The following is a 27,610-nucleotide window of genomic DNA, read 5'->3' as shown; positions in this document are numbered from 1 at the left end:
AATGTTCCTCTTTCTTCTATTAATGTCAGACAGACTACTAGAGCCTGTTTTAGTACTTAGAGCAGAGTTTTAATACTTTCAACACTACTATATAACAAATAATTTGAGGTATGTGTAATGTTGAACGATAACGTGACAAGTGACATAGTGACATAGCACAGACCCGAGAAGTCCTGCTTCTCCTCTCCAGACCCGAGAAGTCCTGCTTCTCCTTCCCCTCTTCACAAATCTATTAAGGGAGTCAGACCCACAAGTTCTGAACCTTTCCGGTTGGTGATTAAGTTTGATTTTTTGATAGAAACAAACCTGTTCCAGACGTGTTCCAGCCTTCGTTTTTGGTACTACATACCTAAATAACTTCATCATGGTTGAAACAATTCCAAAACAAAACGTCAATAATGCTAACACTTCCTCTACCCCCCAGAAAAAGCTAAGACCCCAACAATAGTTGCTGCTGGAATGCTACGACAACTAGACACCAACCTGCTGAAAGCTGTCCAAAGTTACTTTGCAATGGAGGCAGATAGTACTGGAAGTGGTGCATCTTGTACTGAAAGTGTCACAGGTATTTTAGGAGCTGCTAAAAATCTTAGTGGCTCTGGTTCTTCGGATTCTGAAATAACCTCTGACACTATCTGCTGCTTTAATGCCAGTGGGCAAATGTTATGTACCCTTTTATCTTTCGATGAGAATACCTATAAATTGTTACTACCAGCAGAACTGAAGTCTGATGCAACATATCTCTCTCCTGCTGAAAGGGTCAAACTACTTTCTCAGCTAACTTACTTCAAAGACCCTCAAAGCAACGAAATTGCTGAACTGGAGTGGATAGAACTGATCAGACCACAGATGTTAAGTGTCCTTTCTGACCATGGTATCAGTCCTACTAATCAAGATACTGATCAGGATCTAAGACGCAGATTATATGGAAAGCAATCCTTTCGTAGCAGTCACGGTGCTGAGGATAAGGTGGCACTATTTGGTTTTACCTTTAGAGAACCTTTGATCTGTTTGTCCACTAGCTCCTTCCCAAAGGAGGACTACACCTACAAAACTAAACTTACAACTAGCTTCGTCACTGAAAAAGTTGAATCTGCTAAGACTCAAACCTCAAAGCTTAACACCTAAGCATGATATGCTAGAGTCTGGCAAAAATAACTCTGTTGAACCAGAATCGAAAGAACCTCCACAAAGATACAGGATGGAATCAAGTGAAAGGAGCACTCTATCATCAACATCATCTAGCTCACTTGTACTTGAAGGCAGTACACCTGACATCAACGAGACGGATCAAGAAGATGGGGATGCATTCACACCTCCCAACATAACATTTAACAACAATTTTGACTACAGAATTGAATCTAGAGCTGAGGAGGGTATCAATGATACTGGTGGCTCATGTACAATCTGTAACCAAGATGTTAGCGCTGATCAGCTTCTTACATGCTATCTATGCAAACTTTCAGTTCATTACACCTGTTACAAGGTGAAACAAGTAACAGCTCACAAACAAAAGATGCGTACCCTGAGCCACACAAATTTCACAGCACTTGGAATCTCCCAGAACAACAAATGGTTTTGCAATGGCTGCAACTCTATTTCCTTTGATGATATCCTGGAAAAGATATCTCTACATACTCAGGAGAAATTCATAGATGCTGTTGAGAAAAAAGATAAACTGGTGAATGATACTACCTCAAGTTCCCTTGAAGGAGATTTTGATATCTCCCAATTTTCACTCCCTGACTACCAAGATACGAAGTCACAGCAATCTGAACATGAGATTACCAATATTCAGCAACTCAAAGACTCCATCACAATGGAACTAAGAGCTGCACTAAAAGAAGATGTAAAAACGTTAATCTCCGCCATAACTCTATCCCATAATCCAGCTCAGAGCAAGCCCTTTACAATGTCTGCAGAAAATGTATACAAACCACCTGCATCATATTCTGAAAAGGCAAGACCACCTCACTCTCATTTGAGCACCAACACTTTCATAGAACCCCCAGTCAAAGAGTTAACAAAAAAATCAGCTAGTGCAGTGGGAACCGACTATTTAGTTGATCCCAAGATGTCTGTTATCATAAAGCAAGTCACAAACAAAAAGGTGGTGTCAAATGATACCTCACTTAAATCAGAGTTTAACAAACTGTTTAAGCAAATGAAGATAAAGTACATTAAAAAGACAAGATATGGCAACATCATTCTTCAACTAAACTCTGAGGATGATATCAAACAAGTACTAAATGGATGGCAATCCCACTATTTTAAAGACACCAGCGCAAAAATGGGCACAGCGATATTCAGAATGACTGACCAGCATCTGACAAAGCATGTAGGCATCATAAGGCATGTCCCCATAAACATTGATATGGGCTCTGTCTCTGATGGACTTAATAATGCCAATTTGAATAGCACTCACGTAACTCGCTTGGGCAAATCATCAAACTCTGTTAAAGTCATCTTTAAGTCACATGAGGATCTTACACAAGCAATAAGCAAGGGATTCGGTCTTGAACACTTATGGCTAGAAGTTGCTCAATTCAAGTTCACCAAAAAACCAATGCAATGTCATGGCTGCAAAAGATTTGGACACCCTGTGAAATGGTGCCGCAGCAAAGCAGCATGTGGATTCTGTTCCTCAGAAAACCACACTGATAAAGAATGCCCGGAGAGAACCCATCCATCAAATTACTGCTGCCGCAACTGCAGAGGAAATCATACAGCCTTCTCAAACCAATGCCCACATTTCATAGAAAAAATGAATCTGATTAAACAAAGTAACCACCATGATTACTAAAAACAACGGAAGTCTTCATATCTGTCAAATAAATGTCAGTGGGCTATCAAACAGGTCTATTACAGCAATTGATAGATTCAACTTTAAGTTCAAAAATGACATTGTGGCTCTACAAGAAACTCTACTGGATAACTCCAGACCCCACTTAAATACCTTTCATAATCTGGATACATTTTCGGTAAACAATAGCAGAGGAGTGTCCACCAGTGTTTCCCCCAGGCTTGTCCCACAACAAATCAGTGAACTTCAAGATACAACCACTGATGCACTCTGGGTCACTGTTAGGTACAATTCAACGGTAGTAATGATTGGTAATGTATATGTAAACCACTCCCTAACTTCTACAAACAACCTGAGCTCAGCACTTACCAACATCACAAAAGCTCTCCAATACTGCTCCAAGTTCAAAATCAAAGATGTAATAATAATTGGTGACTTCAACAGTAGGCACATCTCCTGGGGAGATATCATCACAACCGACCGTGGAAGACAGCTGGATTCATTCATCGCTCAGCATAATCTGACATGCATCACTCCGAACACCAATACATTCGTCTCCCATAATGGTGGGAGTATCATTGACCTTGCTTTGTTGAAGGGTAAAGTATGTAGGCTATACCAATCGTCCAGCATTGACAGTGAAAGTGAACTCTTCACAGGTGCTCCAAATAGAGGTCACTTACCAAGCCCCCTCCCGGGTTGCAACATTGCCATGTTACGCAAATAATTGCCGCGCTAACGAAATATTTGCCATCTTAGCAAAATATGCGCCGTGTTATGATGTATTTGCCAGGCTGCGCGTGATGATGCAAATATTTCATAAGGAGGCGAATTTTACGTTAGGAAAATGCGCATTCTTAGCAAAATATTTGCCAAACGGTCAGACGCGCGCTGCACGCTCCTTTTTAGTTTGTTTACGCGAGAATGAAATCTTCGCATTCTTAGCAAAATATTCGCCTCTTTATAATTTATTTGCGCGAGAGTTAAATCTACGCTTTCTTAGCAAAATATTCGCCACCTTATAATTTGTTTGCGCGAGAGTTAAATCTACGCTTTCTTAGCAAAATATTCGCCACCTTATAATTTATTTGCGGGAGAGTTAAATCTACGCTTTCTTAGCATAATATTTGCCGCCTTATAATTTATTTGCGGGAGAGTTAAATCTAGCTACGCTTTCTTAGAAAAATCTTTGCCACCTTATATTTTACATAACTTCATTTGTGATAGGAATTAGGATCATATGCTGCTTACGACTCTGCAGTGGATCACATACTGTATACGTGGATTGAACTGACCCGAAGGAATTATGATCAGTGGATCGAAATACATAACGTGACCGACGAATCGCGTCCACAAGATCACTTCGAAATAAGTAACGTGAACCGGCCTGACGAATCACTTGATGAGTTTATGATCCAAAAGAAGGATAGGATCTGACCTGAACTTGGAAATAAGATAGGATATTGTGTCGCACTGAATATAATAGAGTACGCTACCTGGATTGTAGTGCGACACATACTGTAGTCAGTGTAGTGCGAAAGATTACTTTTATAGTGTTAGCAGTTAAAAATCTAAACTTCATCCCGTTTCAAATATCAAACCACAGTACGAATTATTGCACTAATGCCGGTTATAATGAGGTCTAAAACACACGCTCAAAGTTAAAGTGTGTTTATATTTACCAATTAAACTTTAGTTGATGTTAACTTGTTAATTATAACTGTGTTCGAGTACGACTACCTACCTAACAGTAACCGCTTCGATTTGTTTAACAAAACATCATTTTCCGAACTAGAGTGCGGTACCTATGACTTAGACTTTACTCCGCTAGAAACAACAAAATTTAAACAATTGGACAGTAGCGAATCTACCTAGCGAACTTTAGTGTTAGAACTTAGCGGTGACCGACAACTAGGAACCTCTCATTCCGGCCTCCCACAGCTAGGTATCACATGACATGGCCCAATCAGTGACGTATCATTTGTGATGTGATCCATATTATTCACATGACAGTTTAGTAAGTAGTTGTGTTTGAGAAGTGTTTGAGCTCTCGGCATGTGTTCACATAACGGACGTGAGCCAGGTCCAAAAGGGGCTGGTTCTCGTATCCAAGGATGTGAGCCGAGCATGCACTGAAGCGGAAAGCTGCTGAACAGCCCAAGGCAGTAGAGCCAAGGCGTCCGGATCTGCACAGCACTCTGAAGCGAAGACCTCAGAAGAATTCCTCCTTCCTTCTACATGCACCTCCACGAGACGGGACGAGCCCTTTGTTATCTTCGGCGGGAAGACAGATTGGAATGTACGAGTCGTTCCCTTTTCTACAGCCCGGAACCTTGCTACGCTGGCATGGTAGCAACTGGATTGCAGACGGCACGTTTTACGTCGCCCCGAATATATTCACCCAGAGCTATACTATTCATGCTGTTATTGACCAGAAATTTTTGCTGTGAAATCAGTGGATACCTGAAGATTGAGAGATGGACGCCTCGAGATTGTTCTACAAGGGCCCCCGACTGTTTAAACCAACTTCAATCGGTGTATTTTCGAACGCTGATTCCGAATAACCCCTCATGACATCGATCACGTGATATGACCGTAAGTTGACCCGAACTAAAGTCAACTACCTTCAGAACACGCACTGAAGTCCACCAGGGAAATATATTGAAAAATCTATTTTGTCAAATTCGAAGAAAACTTTTTGTGAATTACCTAAGTTATGTTTGTAAACAGTAAAATAACTAATTCGTCAATCATGGATATGCAGATGATCCAGTTTCTCTCTCAACTTAAAACTCCGTAATATTTTAAATCGATTTACTCGCGCATTCTTGGAAAAATAATTGCCAAACAGTTTGACGCGCGTTGCACGCCCCTTTTGGTTTGTTTACGCGAGAATGCAATCTTCGCATTATTAGCAAAATATTCGCGTCCTTATAATTATTTGCGCGACGCAAATAAATCTTCGCTTCCTTAGGGAAATATTCGCCACCTTATAATTTATTTGCGAGAGGATTCAATTTGTGTTTTTTATGTTCGTGCAGTTCTTAGCAAAATATTTATCTGAACGAAAGCTCAAAATTTACCGAGAAATTGACCGTCTAATTAATCTATTTTGATGACTGTTTCTGACCTAAAATTGCACAAAAAATCGATTTAAGTAGGTTTCAGAACCTATAAACAAATCCTTATTCCTCAAAATTTATGTTTTATAGTTAATACGAGCAACAAGCAACGCCAACATGTAGGTATATTGTATTGATCCTTCGGTTCTACAGCTCTTGACCTAGGGCTGAAACCGTAAGATCGAGGCAATCCTCACCTCAACTGATCGAACTTGATCGGAGAGCAGAGTACGACAAAACACAGCAGGTAAGCAATTCATTTTTCTGACTGTTCCTCACCTGTACAACGTTGCACGAGAAATCGATTTAAATTGGTTTTACAGCCCTAATCATGACCTACGGAGTTGAACTTAAGCTGAGACCGAAAGATCGAGGCAATCCTCACCTTCAATGATCGAACAGGTACTACTAACATCGATCACGTGATATGACCGTAAGTTGACCCGAACTAAAGTCAACTACCTTCTGAACACGCACTGAAGTCCACCAGGGAAATATATTGAAAAATATATTTTGTCAAACTCGAAGAAAACTTCTTGTGAATTACCTAAGTTATGTTTGTAAACAGTAAAATAACTAATTCGTCAATCATGGATATGCAGATGATCCAGTTTCTCTCTAAACTTAAAAACTTCGTGATATTTCAATCGATTTTACTCGAATTCTTTAAAAAATATTTGCCTAATAACGGTCTGACGCGCGTTGCACGCTCCTTTTTAGTTTGTTTACACGAGAATGAAATCTTCGCATTGTTAGCAAAATATTCGCCTCCTTATAATTTATTTGCGCGAGAGTTAAATCTACGCTTTCTTAGCAATATATTCGCCTCCTTATGATTTATTCGCGCGAGGATTGAATATGCGCGTTTTTTAAGTTCTTACTTCTTAGCAAAATATTTATTTGAACGAAAACTCAAAATTTACCGAGAAATCGACCTTTTTATTAACTCATTTTGATGACTGTTTCTGATCAGAAATTGCACGAAAAATCGATTTAACTAGGTTTCAGAACATATAAACAATTCCTTATCCCTCAAAATTGATATTTTATAGTTAATACGAGCAACAAGAAACATATATTTTGATCCTATGGTTCTACTCATGATATGACCTAGGGAGTTAAGCTGAAACCGAAAGATCGAGGCAATCGAACAAGTAGGTACTAACACAATTTTCAGATAGAAATGTTCGTTGCAATATTATGTTTATTGCAGCTATGCAACTTGAGCGTAAAGAGCAAAGTACGAAAAAACACAGCAGGCAAGCAACTCATTTTGGTGACTGTTCCTCATTTAACTGCTAACGTTGCACGAGATATCGATTATAGTTGGTTTTACAGCCCAATACGCTTTTACGCTTTCTTATTCCTGAAAATTATTATGTTACTCAAACAAACAACCTCGCTCTAGTCCTAATGCTCTCTGGTCCTGACTTTCTCTCTCTGATCCTTACTCTCTTTCTGATCCTGACTCTCTCTCTGGACCTGCCTCTCTTTCTGGTCCTGACTCTCTCTCTGGTCCTGACTCTCTCTCTGATCCTGACTCTCTCTCTGGTCCTGACTCTCTCTCTCTTTCTGGTCCTGACTCTCTCTCTGGTCCTGACTCTCTCTCTGATCCTGACTCTCTCTTTGATCCTGACTCTCTCTCTGATCCTTACTCTCTCTCTGGACCTGACTCTCTTTCTGGTCCTGACTCTCTCTCTGGTCCTGACTCTCTCTCTGGTCGGTCCTGGCTCTCTCTGGTCCTGATTCTCTCTCTGATCCTGACTCTCTCTCTGGTCCTGAATTTCTTTCTCTCTCTCTCTCTCTCTCTCTCTCTCTCTCTCTCCTCTCTCTCTCTCTCTCTCTCTCTCTCTCTCTCTCTCTCTCTCTCTCTCTCTCTCTCTCTCTCTTTCTCTCTATCTCTCTCTCTCTCTCTCCTCTCTCTCTCTCTCTCTCTCTCTCTCTCTCTCTCTCTCTCGCTCCTCTCTCTCTTTCTCTCTTTCTCTCTTCCTGACTGTCTCTCTTCCTGACTCTCTCTGGTCCTGGACTCTTTCTGGTCTGACTCTCTCTCTCTCTCTCTCTCTGGTCCTGACTCTCTCTGGTCCTGACTCTCTCTCTCTCTCTCTCTCTCTCTCTCTCTCTCTCTCTCTCTCTCTCTCTCTCTCTCTCTCTCTCTCTCTCTCTCTCTCTCTCTCTCTCTCTCTCTCTCTCTCTCTCTCTCTCTCTCTCTCTCTCTCTCTCTCTCTCTCTCTCTCTCTCTCTCTCTCTCTCTCTCTCTCTCTCTCTCTCTCTCTCTCTCTCTCTCTCTCTCTCTCTCTGGTCCTGACTCTCCCTGGGGTTCAGACTTGCTCTGGTCCTGACTCTCTCTCTCTCTGGTCTTGACTCTCTCTCTCTCTCTGGTTCCGACTCTCTCTGGTCCTGACTATCTCTCTCTGGTCCTGACTCTCTTTAGTCCTAACTCTCTCTCTCTCTCTGGTCCTAACTGTCTCTGGTCCTGAGTGTCTCTGGTCCTGATTCTCTCTGGTCCTGACTCTCTCTCTCTCTGGTCCTGAATCTCTCTGTGTTTCAGACTTGCTTTGGTCCTGACTCTCTCTCTAGTCTTGGACTCTCTATCTGGTCCTGACTCTCTCTCTCTGGTCCTGACTCTCTTTCTCTCTGGTCCTACCTCTCTATGATTTTGGGCCTCGCTCTGTCCTGACTCTCTCTGATCCTGACTCTCTCTGGTCCTGATCACTCTCTCTCTCTGGTCCGGACACTCTCTGGTCCTGACTGTCTTTGGTCCTAACTCTCTCTGGTTCTGACTGTCTCTGGTCCTGACTGTCTCTTGTCCTGACTGTCTCTGTTCCTGACTCTCTCTGGTCCTGACTCTTTCTGGTCCTGACTCTCTCTCTCTCTCTGGTCCTGACTCTCTCTGGTCCTGACTCTCTCTCTCTCTCTCTCTCTCTCTCTCTCTCTCTCTCTCTCTCTCTCTCTCTCTCTCTCTCTCTCTCTCTTTCTCTCTCTCTCTCTCTCTCTCTCTCTCTCTCTCTCTCTCTCTCTCTCTCTCTCTCTCTCTCTCTCTCTCTCTCTCTCTCTCTCTCTCTCTCTCTCTCTCTCTCTCTGGTCCTGACTCTCCCTGGGTTTCAGACTTTCTCTGGTCCTGACTCTCTCTCTCTGGTCTTGACTCTCTCTCTCTCTCTCTCTCTCTCTCTCTCTGGTCCCGACTCTCTCTGGTCCTGACTATCTCTCTCTGGTCCTGACTCTCTTTGGTCCTAACTCTCTCTCTCTGGTCCTGACTGTCTCTGGTCCTGAGTGTCTCTTGTCCTGGCTGTCTCTGGTCCTGACTCTCTCTGGTCCTGATTCTCTCTGGTCCTGACTCTCTCTCTCTGGTCCTGAATCTCTCTGTGTTTCAGACTTGCTTTGGTCCTGACTTTCTCTCTGGTCTTGACTCTCTATCTGGTCCTGACTCTCTCTCTCTCTCTGGTCCTGACTCTCTCTCTCTCTGTCCTGCCTCTCTATGATTTTGGGCCTCGCTCTGGTCCTGACTCTCTCTGATCCTGACTCTCTCTGGTCCTGACTCTCTCTCTCTCTGGTCTCTAATGAAGCGTAAAAGCGTTATTGGGCTTTAAAACCAACTAAAATCGATTTCTCGTGCAACGTTAGCAGTTAAATGAGGAATAGTCACCAAAATGAGTTGCTTGCCTGCTGTGTTTTTTCGTACTTTGCTCTTTACTTCGCTCAAGTTGCAAAGCTGCAATAAAAATAATATTGCAACGAACATTTCTATCTGAAAATTGTGTTAGTACCTACTTGTTCGATTGCCTCGATCTTTCGGTTTCAGCTTAACTCCCTAGGTCATACCATGAGTAGAACCATATAATAGGATCAAAATATATGTTGCTTGTTGCTCGTATTAACTATAAAAAATCAATTTTGACGGATAAAGAATTGTTTATAGGTTCTGAAACCTAGTTAAATCGATTTTTCGTGCAATTTCTGATCAGAAACAGTCATCAAAATGAGTTAATAAAAAGGTCGATTTCTCGGTAAATTTTGAGTTTTCGTTCAAATAAATATTTTGCTAAGAAGTAAGAACTTAAAAACGCGCATATTCAATCCTCGCGCGAATAAATCATAAGGAGGCGAATATTTTGCTAAGAAAGCGTAGATTTAACTTTCGCGCAAATAAATTATAAGGAGGCGAATATTTTGCTAACAATGCGAAGATTTCATTCTCGTGTAAACAAACTAAAAAGGAGCGTGCAACGCGCGTCAGACCGTTATTAGGCAAATATTTTTTAAAGAATTCGAGTAAAATCGATTGAAATATCACGAAGTTTTAAGTTTAGAGAGAAACTGGATCATCTGCATATCCATGATTGACGAATTAGTTATTTTACTGTTTACAAACATAACTTAGGTAATTCACAAGAAGTTTTCTTCGAGTTTGACAAAATATATTTTTCAATATATTTCCCTGGTGGACTTCAGTGCGTGTTCAGAAGGTAGTTGACTTTAGTTCGGGTCAACTTACGGTCATATCACGTGATCGATGTTAGTAGTACCTGTTCGATCATTGAAGGTGAGGATTGCCTCGATCTTTCGGTCTCAGCTTAAGTTCAACTCCGTAGGTCATGATTAGGGCTGTAAAACCAATTTAAATCGATTTCTCGTGCAACGTTGTACAGGTGAGGAACAGTCAGAAAAATGAATTGCTTACCTGCTGTGTTTTGTCGTACTCTGCTCTCCGATCAAGTTCGATCAGTTGAGGTGAGGATTGCCTCGATCTTACGGTTTCAGCCCTAGGTCAAGAGCTGTAGAACCGAAGGATCAATACAATATACCTACATGTTGGCGTTGCTTGTTGCTCGTATTAACTATAAAACATAAATTTTGAGGAATAAGGATTTGTTTATAGGTTCTGAAACCTACTTAAATCGATTTTTTGTGCAATTTTAGGTCAGAAACAGTCATCAAAATAGATTAATTAGACGGTCAATTTCTCGGTAAATTTTGAGCTTTCGTTCAGATAAATATTTTGCTAAGAACTGCACGAACATAAAAAACACAAATTGAATCCTCTCGCAAATAAATTATAAGGTGGCGATATTTCCCTAAGGAAGCGAAGATTTATTTGCGTCGCGCAAATAATTATAAGGACGCGAATATTTTGCTAATAATGCGAAGATTGCATTCTCGCGTAAACAAACCAAAAAGGGGCGTGCAACGCGCGTCAAACTGTTTGGCAATTATTTTTTCCAAGAATGCGCGAGTAAATCGATTTAAAATATTACGGAGTTTTAAGTTTAGAGAGAAACTGGATCATCTGCATATCCATGATTGACGAATTAGTTATTTTACTGTTTACAAACATAACTTAGGTAATTCACAAAAAGTTTGTTGTAGAACAATCTCGAGGCGTCCATCTCTCAATCTTCAGGTATCCACTGATTTCACAGCAAAAATTTCTGGTCAATAACAGCATGAATAGTATAGCTCTGGGTGAATATATTCGGGGCGACGTAAAACGTGCCGTCTGCAATCCAGCTGCTACCATGCCAGCGTAGCAAGGTTCCGGGCTGTAGAGAAGGCAACGACTCGTACATTCCGATCTGTCTTCCCGCCGAAGATAACAAAGGGCTCGTCCCGTCTCGTGGAGGTGCATGTAGAAGGAAGGAGGAATTCTTCTGAGGTCTTCGCTTCAGAGTGCTGTGCAGATCCGGACGCCTTGGCTCTACTGCCTTGGGCTGTTCAGCAGCTTTCCGCTTCAGTGCATGCTCGGCTCACATCCTTGGATACGAGAACCAGCCCCTTTTGGACCTGGTTCACGTCCGTTATGTGAACACATGCCGAGAGCTCAAACACTTCTCAAACACAACTACTTACTAAACTGTCATGTGAATAATATGGATCACATCACAAATGATACGTCACTGATTGGGCCATGTCATGTGATACCTAGCTGTGGGAGGCCGGAATGAGAGGTTCCTAGTTGTCGGTCACCGCTAAGTTCTAACACTAAAGTTCGCTAGGTAGATTCGCTACTGTCCAATTGTTTAAATTTTGTTGTTTCTAGCGGAGTAAAGTCTAAGTCATAGGTACCGCACTCTAGTTCGGAAAATGATGTTTTGTTAAACAAATCGAAGCGGTTACTGTTAGGTAGGTAGTCGTTCTCGTACACAGTTATAATTAACAAGTTAACATCAACTAAAGTTTAATTGGTAAATATAAACACACTTTAACTTTGAGCGTGTGTTTTAGACCTCATTATAACCGGCATTAGTGCAATAATTCGTACTGTGGTTTGATATTTGAAACGGGATGAAGTTTAGATTTTTAACTGCTAACACTATAAAAGTAATCTTTCGCACTACACTGACTACAGTATGTGTCGCACTACAATCCAGGTAGCGTACTCTATTATATTCAGTGCGACACAATATCCTATCTTATTTCCAAGTTCAGGTCAGATCCTATCCTTCTTTTGGATCATAAACTCATCAAGTGATTCGTCAGGCCGGTTCACGTTACTTATTTCGAAGTGATCTTGTGGACGCGATTCGTCGGTCACGTTATGTATTTCGATCCACTGATCATAATTCCTTCGGGTCAGTTCAATCCACGTATACAGTATGTGATCCACTGCAGAGTCGTAAGCAGCATATGATCCTAATTCCTATCACAAATGAAGTTATGTAAAATATAAGGTGGCAAAGATTTTTCTAAGAAAGCGTAGCTAGATTTAACTCTCCCGCAAATAAATTATAAGGCGGCAAATATTATGCTAAGAAAGCGTAGATTTAACTCTCCCGCAAATAAATTATAAGGTGGCGAATATTTTGCTAAGAAAGCGTAGATTTAACTCTCGCGCAAATAAATTATAAAGAGGCGAATATTTTGCTAAGAATGCGAAGATTTCATTCTCGCGTAAACAAACTAAAAAGGAGCGTGCAGCGCGCGTCTGACCGTTTGGCAAATATTTTGCTAAGAATGCGCATTTTCCTAACGTAAAATTCGCCTCCTTATGAAATATTTGCATCATCACGCGCAGCCTGGCAAATACATCATAACACGGCGCATATTTTGCTAAGATGGCAAATATTTCGTTAGCGCGGCAATTATTTGCGTAACATGGCAATGTTGCAACCCGGGAGGGGGCTTTACCAATCATCCACCAATTCTGTCATACACAAACTGCTCAATCTGCATCTCCTCTTCTCTACTGGGACATTGATAAAACAGACTGGAATGCTTGGTGTGGATCACTTAACAGGGCCCTTCTCCTTGGCATAACTGGCAGGATCAACTCTTACATAGACCCTCTAAAGCTGTGGCAAGACTTTAAAAACATTTTATCTGCGATTGGTAATGAATGGATTCCTCTCAAGAAAGTCAGTACCCACTCAAAACCTTTCTGGAACTCTCTCCTTACAGACCTTTCACGAACTCTTCAAGCTGCGCAGGAAACCATGAAAACCAGCTACACACCGTATAACATCTCCCTCCACAAACAAGCAAAGGAGGAGTTTTCTAATACCTTGATATCCGAAAAAAACAAATGGATTCATCAGCAACTGGAAAATCTCAATGTTGCTCAGTCTCAAATATTCTGGAAAAATTATAAGAAGACATTGACCAATAAGCCTAACGAGTACATGGGAAATCTTATGGATGGTGGTATCCTCCACTCTGACAGAACTCAGAAAGAAAACATCTTGTACAAATCATTCTTCTCGGGTGAACACATGAATGGATGCAGTTTTGATCATGTCTTCGAACAAGAAATCAATAGCTGCTATGACAACATTATATCAACTCAGTTCCCTACCGACCAATTAGATCCAATCATTAATGATCATCTGAATGGGAAAATAGGTCTAGAGGAAGTTACTTTAGCACTGAAGGCTCAAAATAGCAATGCCAAAAGTTTTGACACTGATAATCTTCACCCAAAAATCCTGAAACATCTGCCTGTGTCAGCTCTTCAGATTCTAACAAAACTATATGACCTTGTTCTTGAGACTGGTGTATGGGTCTGGGAGGTATCCAATGTCACTTTCATCAAAAAGGATGGGAAGGATAACTACATGAACCCCTCTGCTTATAGACCAATATCGATATCATCATATGTTGGAAAGCTGCTAGAAAAGATCTTGGAACGAAGAATAAAGCTCCATTGCGAACTAGAGGGCTTACTCGACGAAGAGCAAGAAGGCTTTAGACCTCAAAGAAATACTGCAAGGTATCTTTATAAATTAGTAGCTACTCTAGATGAATGCAAGAGGAAAAAACTCACTACTTTCCTACTATGCATCGATTTTAGCAAAGCATTTGATAGTGTATGGGTGAAAGGCCTGATTTTCAAGCTCAGCAAATACCAAATACAAGGGAACATTTTGCGGATAATAAATAACTTCCTGTTATCCCGCAAAGTACGGCTGAGGGTTAACAACAGTCTCGGATTTCAACGCTCATGTGGATGGTTTGGGCTTCCCCAAGGCTCTGTCCTTGCACCCCTGCTATTTATCCTCTACATCTCGGATATGTTATGCAAGGACCAGCTCCCACTGGAATGCAGCTCTAACTCAAGCCTCTTCAAATATGCTGATGATGGAAGCATAGCAGTCTCTCACATAGATCCTATATGTGCTCATCGAATTATGCAGTTGATGTGCAAGTACCTTCATGTCTGGTGCAGTAAGTGGAAACTTATCCCAAACTGCGACAAAAACAAGACCGAGTGTATTATGATCACACCAACATCCTCATCTGCACCTGATGTCACAGCCTTTGGACCACTCATTATCGGCAGTAGACCCATAACATATACATGTCAATCAACTGTTCTTGGACTGAGGATAGACGACAAACTTACGTTCAAGAGTCACGCAAAATTTAAATTGAAACAATGCTGGTTTGCCTGGTACAGGATCACTCAAAACTCCACCCGCCACAGAGGCCTGAATGCAAGCTCACTCAAAATGCTCTTCAAAACAGTAGTACTCACAAAACTTCTATATGCTGCTCCAATATGGCTAAAAGATAACCTAGACACTTTCAAAGACTTCTATGCCAGGGTCCTCTTGAAAATAAGTGGATCCACTCACCATCCTCCCAAAGATTTGACATCTGTCGCGCTTGGAATTCCACCCCTTGAGATATCCTACAAGATGATCACTATAAAATTCATAATAAAAGCACTTACAAGTGACCCATTTATGCAAGGACTCATCTTACAGCTAGAGGAGGCAAAGGCCCATCGATATCAGCACCATATTGATGGGATACGTAAGTTCCTAACGTGGACAAGGGGGTCCAACGAGCTCAACAGAAGCAGAATAGACCTTCTGACTAGTGTCCACAACGGTGTTGTCAGCTATTCAAAAGACGAAATAACCCGCTTTATGGACTTCACTTGGAATAAACATCTCCTACTGAACCCTAGAATAAATCCGGGTGAGATACTAGATAACATCGATGAGAGGAGCAAAAAGTTGTTTCCTCGCTACTCAAGCAGGAGCACAGACACTAAAGTAATGTCTCTCTTGCATGGCCATGACATCACCTTCACAGCATTCAAGGCAAGGGTTGCCAACAACTGCGACCCTCAGTGTCCGAATTGTCAGATGTTGGACAACAATTACCATCGAATCTTCTCTTGTCCACTGTACCGCTGTTCCTACAGAGAAACCATTCAAGAGCACTCCACTAGTGACCAACCATGCTGGTCTATCTTAAGAGATGGTAGTGATGGCAGCATCACTGCCTTCCGATCTTTAGCACAGATCGCCATCGATGAACTATCATAGAATTGATACTTATACTTATTAGTGCTCCTTCACCTCCATCCCCCTTCATGTCCTACATCTCCTTATGACATCACTCCCCCTTCAGCCTCTACTACTCCTTTACTACTCCATCTACTGCCTCATCTTCTGGACATCATTATCTTCTAGTTTAGTTGAGAATTCTCAACACCCACTTCCAAGTCGAGTACTCTCGACCCACTTAGTCCACATACCTTGCAAACTTACAGTAGGGTATTTGTAATGGTCTAAGTCCCTAATACACGCCAAAGACTAGATGGTTCCTCTATACTCAACCGTAGGAGAAGAGAATTAGGTGACTGTATTTTGTTCTAATGTTGATATTAATATAAGTATGTTCTAGTTGTTACTCCTTTTGTTTTAACGTTTTTATGGTACTCTCCTTAAATTATTTCAATGCAGTTACTCAGATGATTTGTAAATCAGGACACTTAAATAAAGACACATACTCTGCCCACAATAAGGGGCCATAATTTTTAAATTATGTAACAGTATAGAATTATTATTATTATTATTAGAGCCTTAATGCAGACCATAACTCCATAAGATCTGTCAGGTCACCTCTGCTGGGGGCCAGATGATCAATCTACTGACCATATGAGTGTTTTTACAAACTTGTGTAAAATCTTCCCATATTTAGTGGCATCATTCTAAGGTACAATTTGAACAAGTTACAATGATTATCTAATGAATTATATTATTATCTAATGAATTATATTACAAATCTATAAAAAATTCATTGATTTTGAGATTTGAAAACCAATTTCCCTTTCTTTAATTTCATTGTTTTGTGGATAATGTTTGTACTCCTCATCTTATTGCTGCCACAATATGTCATAATTGGTTGAATTGTAGCAGGCGGTTCTTAAGGATGATTTTATCTTTTATAGATGATCAGCAGTTATAAAACTGCTTAATTTAATAATAATTAAAAATAGCTTGAGTCAGATCTGGGCCCTATACAAGGTCCTGATAAGAATTTAACTTGTTTAATACTAGCTCGTTACTGGAGGCTTTGTGATTTGTGGAAATGTTATAATGACACAGTATACGTTTCAGATTATAAATTTTAATTTCAACATCTTATCAGGCATGAAAGAATGGAAAACAAAACTTTTACTCCTCTTTGTACTGTCTTGGAGCTAGTAAGTTATTTAAAAGTGCTAATTTGTGATCTTGTTCAAAATGAAGCTGTCTTAAGTACATGTTTATGTCTCAAAACCTGTAGTTCAAGCTTTGCCAGTTTGGTTCCCTGTTTTGAAATCAGCTGATGTGCCAACTATCTATACCACGACATTTTAAACTAAATTTGAATATTGTTACCAATTTACATAATATCTGTTGAACTTTATTCGAAAGATTTTTCTAGGGGTGGGGTTGGACATGCGACCACATTGTAAAATCCATAAATAGCTGTCACATGTCAAAGGCGATATGCTGTGCTTCCCCAACTGTAGCAGATCTTCTGTGATGGAAATATCATATTATATTATCTAGTTCTTTAATCCTAATTCACTAAATCTATTGGTTACTATTGATATTGTATTAAAATATTTTACATGTGAATAAAATTATTATAAGTAACATGTTATTCCAGTGGTTTAGTAACCTTAAATTCCCGTTATTTCAGGTTCAGCGATAAATTTATCAGCTCACAGTAGAGAAGTTCTAGAAAGCGCAGCTGCTACATTCACTGTAAAATGTGAAATCAGTAGTTTGACTGCAGAGGTGACCACCGTCGTGTGGAAATTGGATAGTACAATCTTGACCGATGACAACACCTACACACCAGATTTGGGAGCAGCTTCGTACATTAGTGGAGATGGAACAGATGGAACACAAACAACCACCTTGAAGGTGGCAGGTTCTGATACTACAAGGGATGACATGCAGTTTACTTGTGTAGTTACTGATCCTGCTGATAGCACTGGCGCTACAACCAAGGAGGAATATCCTGAACTTAGATTTTACAGTAAGTCTTGCTATCTCAGCTTTAATTGATGTATCAAAAGTCGTCCTTCTCGTTTAAACCAAATTCTCGACAGAAGTCAAAACAAAAGGACTGATTCGGAACTAAAACATTACTGTGACAGTTCTGCTTCAACTCTAAAAGTCTAGATTCGACAATTCTACACCACTGTTTCAGTGCTACAATAGAGATTCACATATTTTACCACCTTGGTAATATCACGTATTAAATTGTCATAATATGTATAACAACAAACAATGATTTAAAATTTATAAATAACAAAATTTCAATTTCAGCTATAACTCCACACGATAGAAGTATTACAACTGGTGTAGAACAGACGATATCATGTGACATAGCCGGGCTTGAAAATAGAGCCGAAGTTAAGTGGATAGATCATAACGGTGATGATGTTCCCACTGATGACACTTCTAATTATATTGTCGATGATGGGACAGCTACATTTTTAAATGGAGCACAGACACCAATACTAACTATAAAGACAACTATCTTGTCGACGCTCAGCTCTGCTACAACATACAAATGCTCAGTGACGTCAAGATATTACCCTGGATCCCCAGTATACGAAAAGAGCGTTGTAGTTACTCCCATCGGTGAGTCACATTATTTCAATTGCTAAAATATTAGGAGAACACTGCAAAAGGCACGCTCCAAAAAGTAGTACAAATCAATATTCAATAACAACACAATTATTTCGGTCGATGAATAATCACTAATCATATTGTTGATCTCTTATCTAAAAAACAATGCCTGCATGTCCTGTTAAGTGATGATATAAACTTGTTTTGTGATTCTTTTTTCTATGGTCATTATTTTAATTTCAATTTATTAATTCATTGATACAACTACAATCTACATGTATCAGATAAATATAATTTACTGTTATCAAGAAAACTATAAAATTATCTGAAAACAATTGCAATGATAAATGGTAAAGCATTCCCGCTCTTAGACACTGAGCTGTTGGCACGCTGTGATGAGGCAACTTCCTTTAATAACAACATGTTATTTTCAGTGGTCACCGCTGGGAACAAAGAAGTACTCAGAGGAAAGGACGCAGTAGAGATATCTTGCAAAGTGACCGGTTTAACTGCAGCATTGCAGACTGTAAAATGGCAGAAATCTGATGGTACGGACGTAACGACTGGTGAGACCGGTTATACCTCTAACGAAGGTTCACTTGTTGGAGATTCTCAAACTACCACTCTGACTGTTGCTAGTGCACAGAACACCGCTGATTCAACTTACAACTGTCTGATCACACCTGCAGCCCGAGATGATGCGACAGAAGTTTCAACGTCCGTAACCTTGAATACCTTCAGTGAGTGATTACTATTCCGTACTATTCAGAGAAAACTAATACAAATTTAAACATTTTTCAAAAATAAACTAGCTGTCTTATTCTAATTTTGCAGCAGTAATCTTTCTTAATTTAGGCTATTTTAGTTACAACTACATGTAATAATATTTTAACATACCAAATGTTTTGTTGTTGTTGTAAAGACCCGTATAGAGCCACCTCTAAGGGCTTTGAGCCAGTTTATTAAATATAATATAATAATCAATAATATCGAAAGTCGTTTCAAAATATTTTCAAACTCAAAGTTGAAATCACACTCACACTAAAAAGATCAATTATTTTGTCAAATAGTAAAAATTAAATAAAAAAAAACTCTCGACACATTACAGTACGTAAGCATGATTAGCATCAGCATGCCTTTCATTTTATTTGTACCACTTAAGTCCCAGAACCTTTTATCTTTTAATTCTGCTTGCTATAGTTTGTTATAATATACGGCTATTCTAATTTCTAGAAATTTTCAAGCGTGACGATGAAAATTTTATCGCGAGAATTATCTTTAAGATTTTGTGCATTAAAAAGCCGCGCGGAGTGGGGTAAGGCTTGCTGTTATCAGCGCTTTGGCAGTGAAAAATATGCTGAAATATGTCAGTCCATTAAGCGAACGTTGTTTATTACTGCTCGTTTATTGTGTGTTTGCTGTCGTCCTATGTTATGTTATGTTATGATATGATGTCATGATTTAGCGATTATTGGTCGCTGTATTACTCAATCATCCCTCATCTATTGGACTTCCTCAAACCAGGTACGTTGTGTAGCAGAAATGCTGGCCAGCTGTCCTCTGAGTTAGCTAGTGTTGACTGTTGCTCAAGAAGCACGCGTTTTGCGTTCGATTTGTAAATATTTATTGAAAATAAGCTAGGTAGGGACGTGATGTTCTTGTTGGTGTCTGTTAGAGCTAGTAAAGGTCCTTTAAAAAAGATGGATGCTTTGAAACATCGGTTATTGTACGTATCTAGCCATTCGCTACTGTTCTCATGATTTGAACCATGCGTGGGTATGTTATCTGGAAACAAATTTCTAATTGATACAGGTACTGTGTTAGGAAAGTGCTTCATGCGGTGCATTAATGTAAGCGCATTCTTTACGATGATGCCGTGTATTGTCAAAATCTCAAATTTGCAGAATGCTTCTCTGGTGTGAGCTGGCAATTTGCCGTCTTTGTAAAAGTAATTTACATATCCTGGCATAACCATCCGCATTCCTTGCTTTTTTTAACGTTTTGTAAGTTTGAAAGAATCAAATTATTTCAGCCGTCGGTCCAGATACTCCTAAAAAAGCCACCACCGCTGTGGCTCAGACATTGACTTGTGAAATCGGAGATGTGGTTACAGATGTCACTGTGTCGTGGAAGGATAATTCTGGGGCTGCTATAACAAGTGGTAGTGGAGGGTACACCATCGCACAGGGAACAGCTGTCTCTGGTACCAAAATTCAGACATCAACTCTGACCATTGATGTTACCACTCTTACAAGTGTAGCTGCAGCTGCGGGTGTGAATCCCGTGACATACCAATGTGCTGCGGAATCTAAAGAATATCCAGATTCAGCAACATCTACTTTCAAAGACATTGTTGTCGACTTCCTTACTTTCGGTAAGTTTCTTAGAACTTGGTGGGTATTTATAACTGCCCATAAATGATGCTCTGCTGTTTTAACTTTATATCTAAGATAACTTGAACTTACATCCTACTGTTGAAACAAAATTAAACTCATCATAGGATCCAGTGAATTTAGTTGAGAAAGTTCAATGATTCAGTTTCTGTACAATACTGTTTATATTTTTTATTGCGGGCTTATTCTAAATGACTGATTGTTTCAGGTGTAGAAGCTAAGGGTAGCGAAGTGCTGGCAAACACACAAGCTACAATATCTTGTGTAGTAAGTGGTTTGAGTAAGCAGCTGGAGGCGGTAACATGGAATAAACCTAGTTCGGGTGGTGTTATAACTGACGGTACTGACAGCTATGCTATTGACATTGGAACTTACGTTCCTGGCACCAACATTCAAACTACAATTCTGACCGTACCTGGTGCTGAAAACACGGCTGATGCTCTTTTCACTTGTGTAATTCAATCTGACGAGCATGCAAAAACATCAGCGTCTCCAGAAGAGACTGCTGTCAACTCGAACGTTTTCAGTGAGTAATCTTGATACATTTTTAGAACCACAATGCATATAACGAGGTCTTATTCGAATTTTGCAGCAGTAATCTTTCTTAATTTAGGCTATTTCAGGTACAACTACATGTAATGATATTTTAACATACAAATTGTTTTGTGAGTTTGAAAGAATCAAATTATTTCAGCCGTCGATCCGGAGACTCCTAAAAAAGCCACCACCGCTGTGGCTCAGACATTGACTTGTGAAATCGGAGATGTGGTTACAGATGTCACTGTGTCGTGGAAGGATAATTCTGGTGCTGCTATAACAAGTGGTAGTGGAGGGTACACCATCGCACAGGGATCAGCTGTCTCTGGTACCAAAATTCAGACATCAACTCTGACCATTGATGTTACCACTCTTACAAGTGTAGCTGCAGCTGCGGGTGTGAATCCCGTGACATACCAATGTGCTGCGGAATCTAAAGAATATCCAGATTCAGCAACATCTACTTTCAAAGACATTGTTGTCAACTTCCTTACTTTCGGTAAATTTCTTAGGAGTTGGTGGGTATTTATAACTGCCCATAAATGATGCTCTGCTGTTTTAACTTTATATCTAAGATAACTTGTTACATCCTACTGTTAAAACAAAATTAAACTCATCATAGGATCCAGTGAATTTAGTTTAGAAAGTTCAATGATTCAGTTCCTGTACTTTTTTATCAAGACACTTATTTTACTTCGGAGTATTCCAACAGCCACATTATTACACAAGTGCAACCAGCCAATTACAGGAAGCCGAAGGATTTGTTTTTAGCCAGTGACGGTTAAGGTAGTGTGTACCATACTTTCTTCGCCCGAGACTTTGCTGCAATGTGCAGCTCCTCATTTAACCCTCACACCCGATTTCTCGAGTATTCGGCTGAGTATACCGGGGGGCTGCATAGACCACTCATGATCCTTAGCTGAACGTCAACGGCACTCACCCCACGACCAGGCAGACAGTGGAATTTGAACCCGCAACCTCACGATTGCAAAGCTGGCGTTCTAACCAACTGCGCTACCTGGCCGTCAAAACTGCGCTACCTGGCCGTCAAACTGCGCTACCTGGCCGTCAAAACAATGCTGTTGATATTTTTTATTGCGGGAATATTTTAAATGACTGATTGTTTCAGGTGTAGAAGCTAAGGGTAGCGAAGTGCTGACAAACACAGAAGCTACAATATCTTGTGTAGTAAGTGGTTTGAGTAAGCAGCTGGACGCGGTAACATGGCAGAAAGCTTCGGGTGATGCTATAACTCACGATACTGGAGGTTATCAGATTGCTATTGGAAGTTACGATAAAGGTTCAAACAGTCAAACTACAATTCTGACCGTACCTGCTGGTGAAAACACGGTTGATGCTATTTTCACCTGTGTAATCCAATCTGACGAGCATGCAAAAACATCAGAAGAGACTGCTGTCAACTCGAACGTTTTCAGTGAGTAATCTTGATACATTTTTAGAACCACAATGCATATAACGAGGTCTTATTCGAATTTTGCAGCAGTAATCTTTCTTAATTTAGGCTATTTCAGTTACAACTACATGTAATGATATTTTAACATACCAAATGTTTTGTGAGTTTGAAAGAATCAAATTATTTCAGCCGTCGATCCGGAGACTCCTAAAAAAGCCACCACCGCTGTGGCTCAGACATTGACTTGTGATATCGGAGATGTGGCTACAGATGTCACTGTGTCGTGGAAGGATAATGCTGGGGTTGCTATAACAAGTGGTAGTGGAGGGTACACCATCGCACAGGGATCAGCTGTCTCTGGTACCAAAATTCAGACATCAACTCTGACCATTGATGTTACCACTCTTACAAGTGTAGCTGCAGCTGCGGGTGTGAATCCCGTGACATACCAATGTGCTGCGGAATCTAAAGAATATCCAGATTCAGCAACATCTACTTTCAAAGACATTGTTGTCAACTTCCTTACTTTCGGTAAGTTTCTTAGAACTTGGTGGGTATTTATAACTGCCCATAAATAGCTGAACGTCAACGGCACTCACCCCACGACCAGGCAGACAGTGGAATTTGAACCCGCAACCTCACGATTGCAAAGCTGGCGTTCTAACCAACTGCGCTACCTGGCCGTCAAAACTGCGCTACCTGGCCGTCAAACTGCGCTACCTGGCCGTCAAACAATACTGTTGATATTTTTTATTGCGGGAATATTTTAAATGACTGATTGTTTCAGGTGTAGAAGCTAAGGGTAGCGAAGTGCTGACAAACACAGAAGCTACAATATCTTGTGTAGTAAGTGGTTTGAGTAAGCAGCTGGACGCGGTAACATGGCAGAAAGCTTCGGGTGATGCTATAACTCACAATACTGGAGGTTATCAGATTGCTATTGGAAGTTACGATAAAGGTTCAAACAGTCAAACTACAATTCTGACCGTACCTGCTGGTGAAAACACGGTTGATGCTATTTTCACCTGTGTAATTCAATCTGACGAGCATGCAAAAACATCAGAAGAGACTGCTGTCAACTCGAACGTTTTCAGTGAGTAATCTTGATACATTTTTAGAACCACAATGCATATAACGAGGTCTTATTCGAATTTTGCAGCAGTAATCTTTCTTAATTTAGGCTATTTCAGTTACAACTACATGTAATGATATTTTAACTTACCAAATGTTTTGTGAGTTTGAAAGAATCAAATTATTTCAGCCGTCGATCCGGAGACTCCTAAAAAAGCCACCACCGCTGTGGCTCAGACATTGACTTGTGATATCGGAGATGTGGTTACAGATGTCACTGTGTCGTGGAAGGATAATGCTGGGGTTGCTATAACAAGTGGTAGTGGAGGGTACACCATCGCACAGGGATCAGCTGACTCTGGTACCAAAATTCAGACATCAACTCTGACCATTGAAGTTGCCACTCTTACAACTATAGCTGCAGCTGCGGGTGTAAATCCCGTGACATACAAATGTGCTGCGCAATCTGTAGAATATTCGGATTCAGCAACATCTACTTTCAAAGACATTGTTGTCAACTTCCTGACTTTCGGTAAGTTTCTTAGGACTTTGTGGGTATTTATAACTCCCAATAAATGACACTTTGCTGTTTTAACTTTATGTTAAAACAAAATTACACTCATCATAGGATCTGTAGGTCTGCTAACATTTTCCTTTTGTAAAGGAGGATTAATCTTTGGTCAAACAGTAATTATGTGCGTCATTCTTCGGTAAAATTTTGTTCAAATCAGCTGATACAAAAGATATAATTATGAGTATCAAAAAACGTGACATTCCTTCGAGTGAAGATTCGTCTGAGTTGACTTCAGAAACTGAGTCTGAAAATGAAGAAGGACTTGGTGAGCCCAGGGTGATACATCTGTCTACATCTCAATTCTTGACAAAAAGTCTTCTCTGTTGATCTCAATACCTCAAATTTAGTTCTTCTTTTTGGATCATTTGACAAAACAACTTCACTGTAAATCTCTATACCTCTAATTTATAATATAATCTTCTTTTTCAATCTTAGTTATAATTTACTGATGAGTTATGAAACGAAATTATTTCATGCTCATTTGCTTCTATGATCAACATTTTAATTTCTTGGCGAAGATCACAAAAATCTTCTTTTTTTTGTTAAAACTGCTGCAATTACTTTGTTAAATTAATATATAAATTAAGTTTTAAATATATTAATTGGCAGATTTCAGTCAATAATACATTCACAGTTACTATCTCATTGATAACTTGGATGTTATCAACGAGATAACAACTTAAGTTTTCAATTATTAATTGTTGATCATAAGATTATAATATTGTTTTTCTCATTTCGGAGAGTCAAGTGGAGAAGTAAAAGGTAATTTACCAAGAGACTAGTTAATATATCCTCATTTTGTGAGGGAGGATTAATCTTGGTAAATAGTTAGTTTCTCCGTCATCCTCCCGTTAAACCATGTCCTAATCAGATTATATACCCACTGCTTCGAATGAAGTGACTCCTGCTGCTGTTTCTGGAATTCCTACTGAAGTAACTGCAAATGAGCAGATTTCAGAAACTGAGTCTGAAAATGAAGATGAACTTGGTGAGCCCAGGGTGAAGCATCTGTCTACTTCTCAATTCTTGACAAAAAGTCTTCTCTGTTGATCTCAATACCTCAAAAGCTCAAATTTAGTTCTTCTTTTTGGATAATTTGACAAAACAACTTTACTGTAAATCTTGATACCTTAAATTTATAATGCAATCTTCTTTTTCGATCTTAGATAATTTACTGATGAGTTGGAGAACAAAAATTTTGTATGCTCATTTGTTTCTTAGATGTATGTCTGTTTCTAATGAAGAACAATTTAATTTCTTGGCAATGATCAGTAATTGATCACGGAACTCTTCATTTTGGTAAAATGCTGCAATTACTTTGTTAAATTAGTATATAAATTAAGTTTAAATCTATTAAAATTGGTAGATTTCAGTCAATACATTGATGATTATTATCTCATTAATAACTAGGATTTTTTTCAACGAGAAAACAACTTAAGTTTTCAATTATTAATTTATTAATAATTGTTGATCATAAGATTATATTGTTATATTGCCAATGGGTACTTTTTGTGAAACTTGATCTCGAGATAGCAGTTGACCAACAAACAATGACCGGTGACCGAACTTTTGAGGGGGTTTCGGACTCCAACCTCCAAAAGGTGCCAGTGGGGCAGCCACGCCCATATTTTGTCAAAATTAGGCCAAATTAGACCAAATGCCCTGAACATGTCCAAAACCAAGGTTTTAGGTGCTCTTGTAGCTAGTGGTCTCCTGAACTCATATATGAAATTTCATCAAGATTAGACAAAAAATGACTGAGTTATGTGTCAAAAACAATATTCCCATATTTGGGCATACTCACCTAATTTAATAGATTTCGGCCCATAATCATAAATTGGTCAAATATCAATATATTTTGAATGAGACTAACATTATATGAAAGGTAAGCCTAAATTACTTGAATCCTATGTAAGTTATAGCTTTTATCAATATTCGCGGAATTGATCTCATTAAAAATGTAACAACTCAATCAGCTTTCAAAATTTGTGCATGAAATTTTTTTTTGCCTGGCAAATTTTGGAATTTGGCCGCCAAATTTTGTTTATGTAATTAATGATAATAAGCAATATGTGAACGACCCCTAAGCGCTGACCTTTGACCGGCGATAATTTCGGCTAGGAACAATATTTTTCCATGGTACCAAAAGCAGCTGATAGATATCATTCCCCTCTATCAGAAACAACTATAAAATATAATTTTGACGAAGATAATTTTGATGAAGACCTTCCGGCCCCTGTGCAGAAAGTTCAAAGATTCAGAACCCGTATAAAACTGATAAAAATGTGTTACACTGGTTCACTATAATTGAATGATTATTTCAGGTGTAGAAGCTAAGGGTAGCGAAGTGCTGCAAAACACAGACGCTACAATATCTTGTATAGTAAGTGGTTTGACTAAGCAGCTGGACGCGGTAAAATGGGAGAAACCTAGTTCGGGTGGTGTTATAACTGACGATACTGAAGGTTATCAGATTGACATTGGAACTTACGCAACTGACACCAACACTCAAACTACAATTCTGACCGTACCTGCTGGTGAAAACACGGCTGATGCTGTTTTTACCTGTGTCATTCAATCTGACGAGCATGGAAAAACATTAGCGTCTCCACAAAAGACTGATGTCAACTCGAACATTTTCAGTGAGTAATCTTGCTACATTTTGAGCACCACAATGTGTATAACGAGCTGTCTTATTCAAATTTTGCAGCAGTAATCTTTCTTAATTTAGGCTATTTTAGCTACAACTACATGTAATGATATTTTAACATACCAAATTTTTTATGAGTTTGAAAGAATCAATTTATTTCAGCCGTCAGTCCAGATACTCCTAAAAAAGCCACAACCGTTGTGGCTCAGACATTGACTTGTGATATCGGAGATGTGGCTACAGATGTCACTGTGTCGTGGAAGGATAATGGTGGGGTTGCTATAACAAGTGGTAGTGGAGGGTACACCATCGCACAGGGAACAGCTGACTCTGCTGGTGACAGAATTCAGAAATCAACTCTGACCATTGATGCTGCCACTCTTCCAAGTGTAGCTGGAGCAGGAAATCCCGCGACATACAAATGTGCTGCGCAATCTGTAGAATATTCGGATTCAGCAACATCTACTTTCGAAGACATTGTTGTCGACTTCCTTACTTTCGGTAAGTTTCTTAGGACTTGGTGGGTATTTATAACTGCCCATAAATGATGCTCTGCTGTTTTAACTTTATATCTAAGATAACTTGAACTTACATCCTACTGTTAAAACAAAATTAAACTCATCACAGGATCCAGTGAATTTAGTTGAGAAAGTTCAATGATTCAGTTTCTGTACAATACTGTTTATATTT

The 27,610-nt window shown here is 39.6% G+C and overlaps 3 protein-coding genes across 3 annotated transcripts in view; 2 read left to right on the top strand and 1 right to left on the bottom strand.

Annotated features, from left to right (window-relative positions):
* Positions 1–27,610, bottom strand: part of LOC134820740 (muscle M-line assembly protein unc-89-like) — a 204,831-nt gene that overhangs the window by 71,092 nt on the left and 106,129 nt on the right. The gene's annotated exons all lie outside the window — the stretch shown is intronic.
* Positions 80–20,801, top strand: LOC134821085 (uncharacterized). Its single transcript, XM_063831752.1, has 7 exons — positions 80–108; positions 16,801–16,855; positions 17,341–17,682; positions 17,976–18,293; positions 18,716–19,021; positions 20,314–20,655; positions 20,782–20,801. The coding sequence occupies exons 3-7, from the start codon at positions 17,598–17,600 to the stop codon at positions 20,799–20,801; spliced, it is 1,071 nt and encodes a 356-aa protein (XP_063687822.1). The 5' UTR covers positions 80–108; positions 16,801–16,855; positions 17,341–17,597.
* LOC134821084 (uncharacterized) overlaps positions 24,448–27,610 on the top strand; it is a 37,052-nt gene continuing 33,889 nt past the window's right edge. Inside the window, exons 1-3 of the mRNA XM_063831751.1 lie at positions 24,448–24,535; positions 26,595–26,912; positions 27,083–27,421. Of these exons, the coding sequence (XP_063687821.1) occupies positions 24,448–24,535; positions 26,595–26,912; positions 27,083–27,421 (745 nt within the window). The remainder of the gene's footprint in view (positions 24,536–26,594; positions 26,913–27,082; positions 27,422–27,610) is intronic.

Source organism: Bolinopsis microptera, chromosome 9, assembly GCF_026151205.1.
Source record: "Bolinopsis microptera isolate Bmic1 chromosome 9, MBARI_Bmic_1.0, whole genome shotgun sequence".
NCBI lineage: Eukaryota > Metazoa > Ctenophora > Tentaculata > Lobata > Bolinopsidae > Bolinopsis > Bolinopsis microptera.
The sequence above is the reverse complement of the archived record's forward strand: the minus strand, read 5'-3'. Positions and strand labels throughout refer to the sequence as shown.

Excerpts from the sequence above, each read along its gene's own strand:
- LOC134821085 (XM_063831752.1), top strand. The coding sequence starts at position 17,598 with ATGCAGTTTACTTGTGTAGTTACTGATCCTGCTGATAGCACTGGCGCT. Across the intron at positions 17,683-17,975 it reads TCCTGAACTTAGATTTTACA|CTATAACTCCACACGATAGA; the intron begins GTAAGTCTTGCT and ends TTTCAATTTCAG. Across the intron at positions 19,022-20,313 it reads CGTAACCTTGAATACCTTCA|CCGTCGGTCCAGATACTCCT; the intron begins GTGAGTGATTAC and ends AAATTATTTCAG.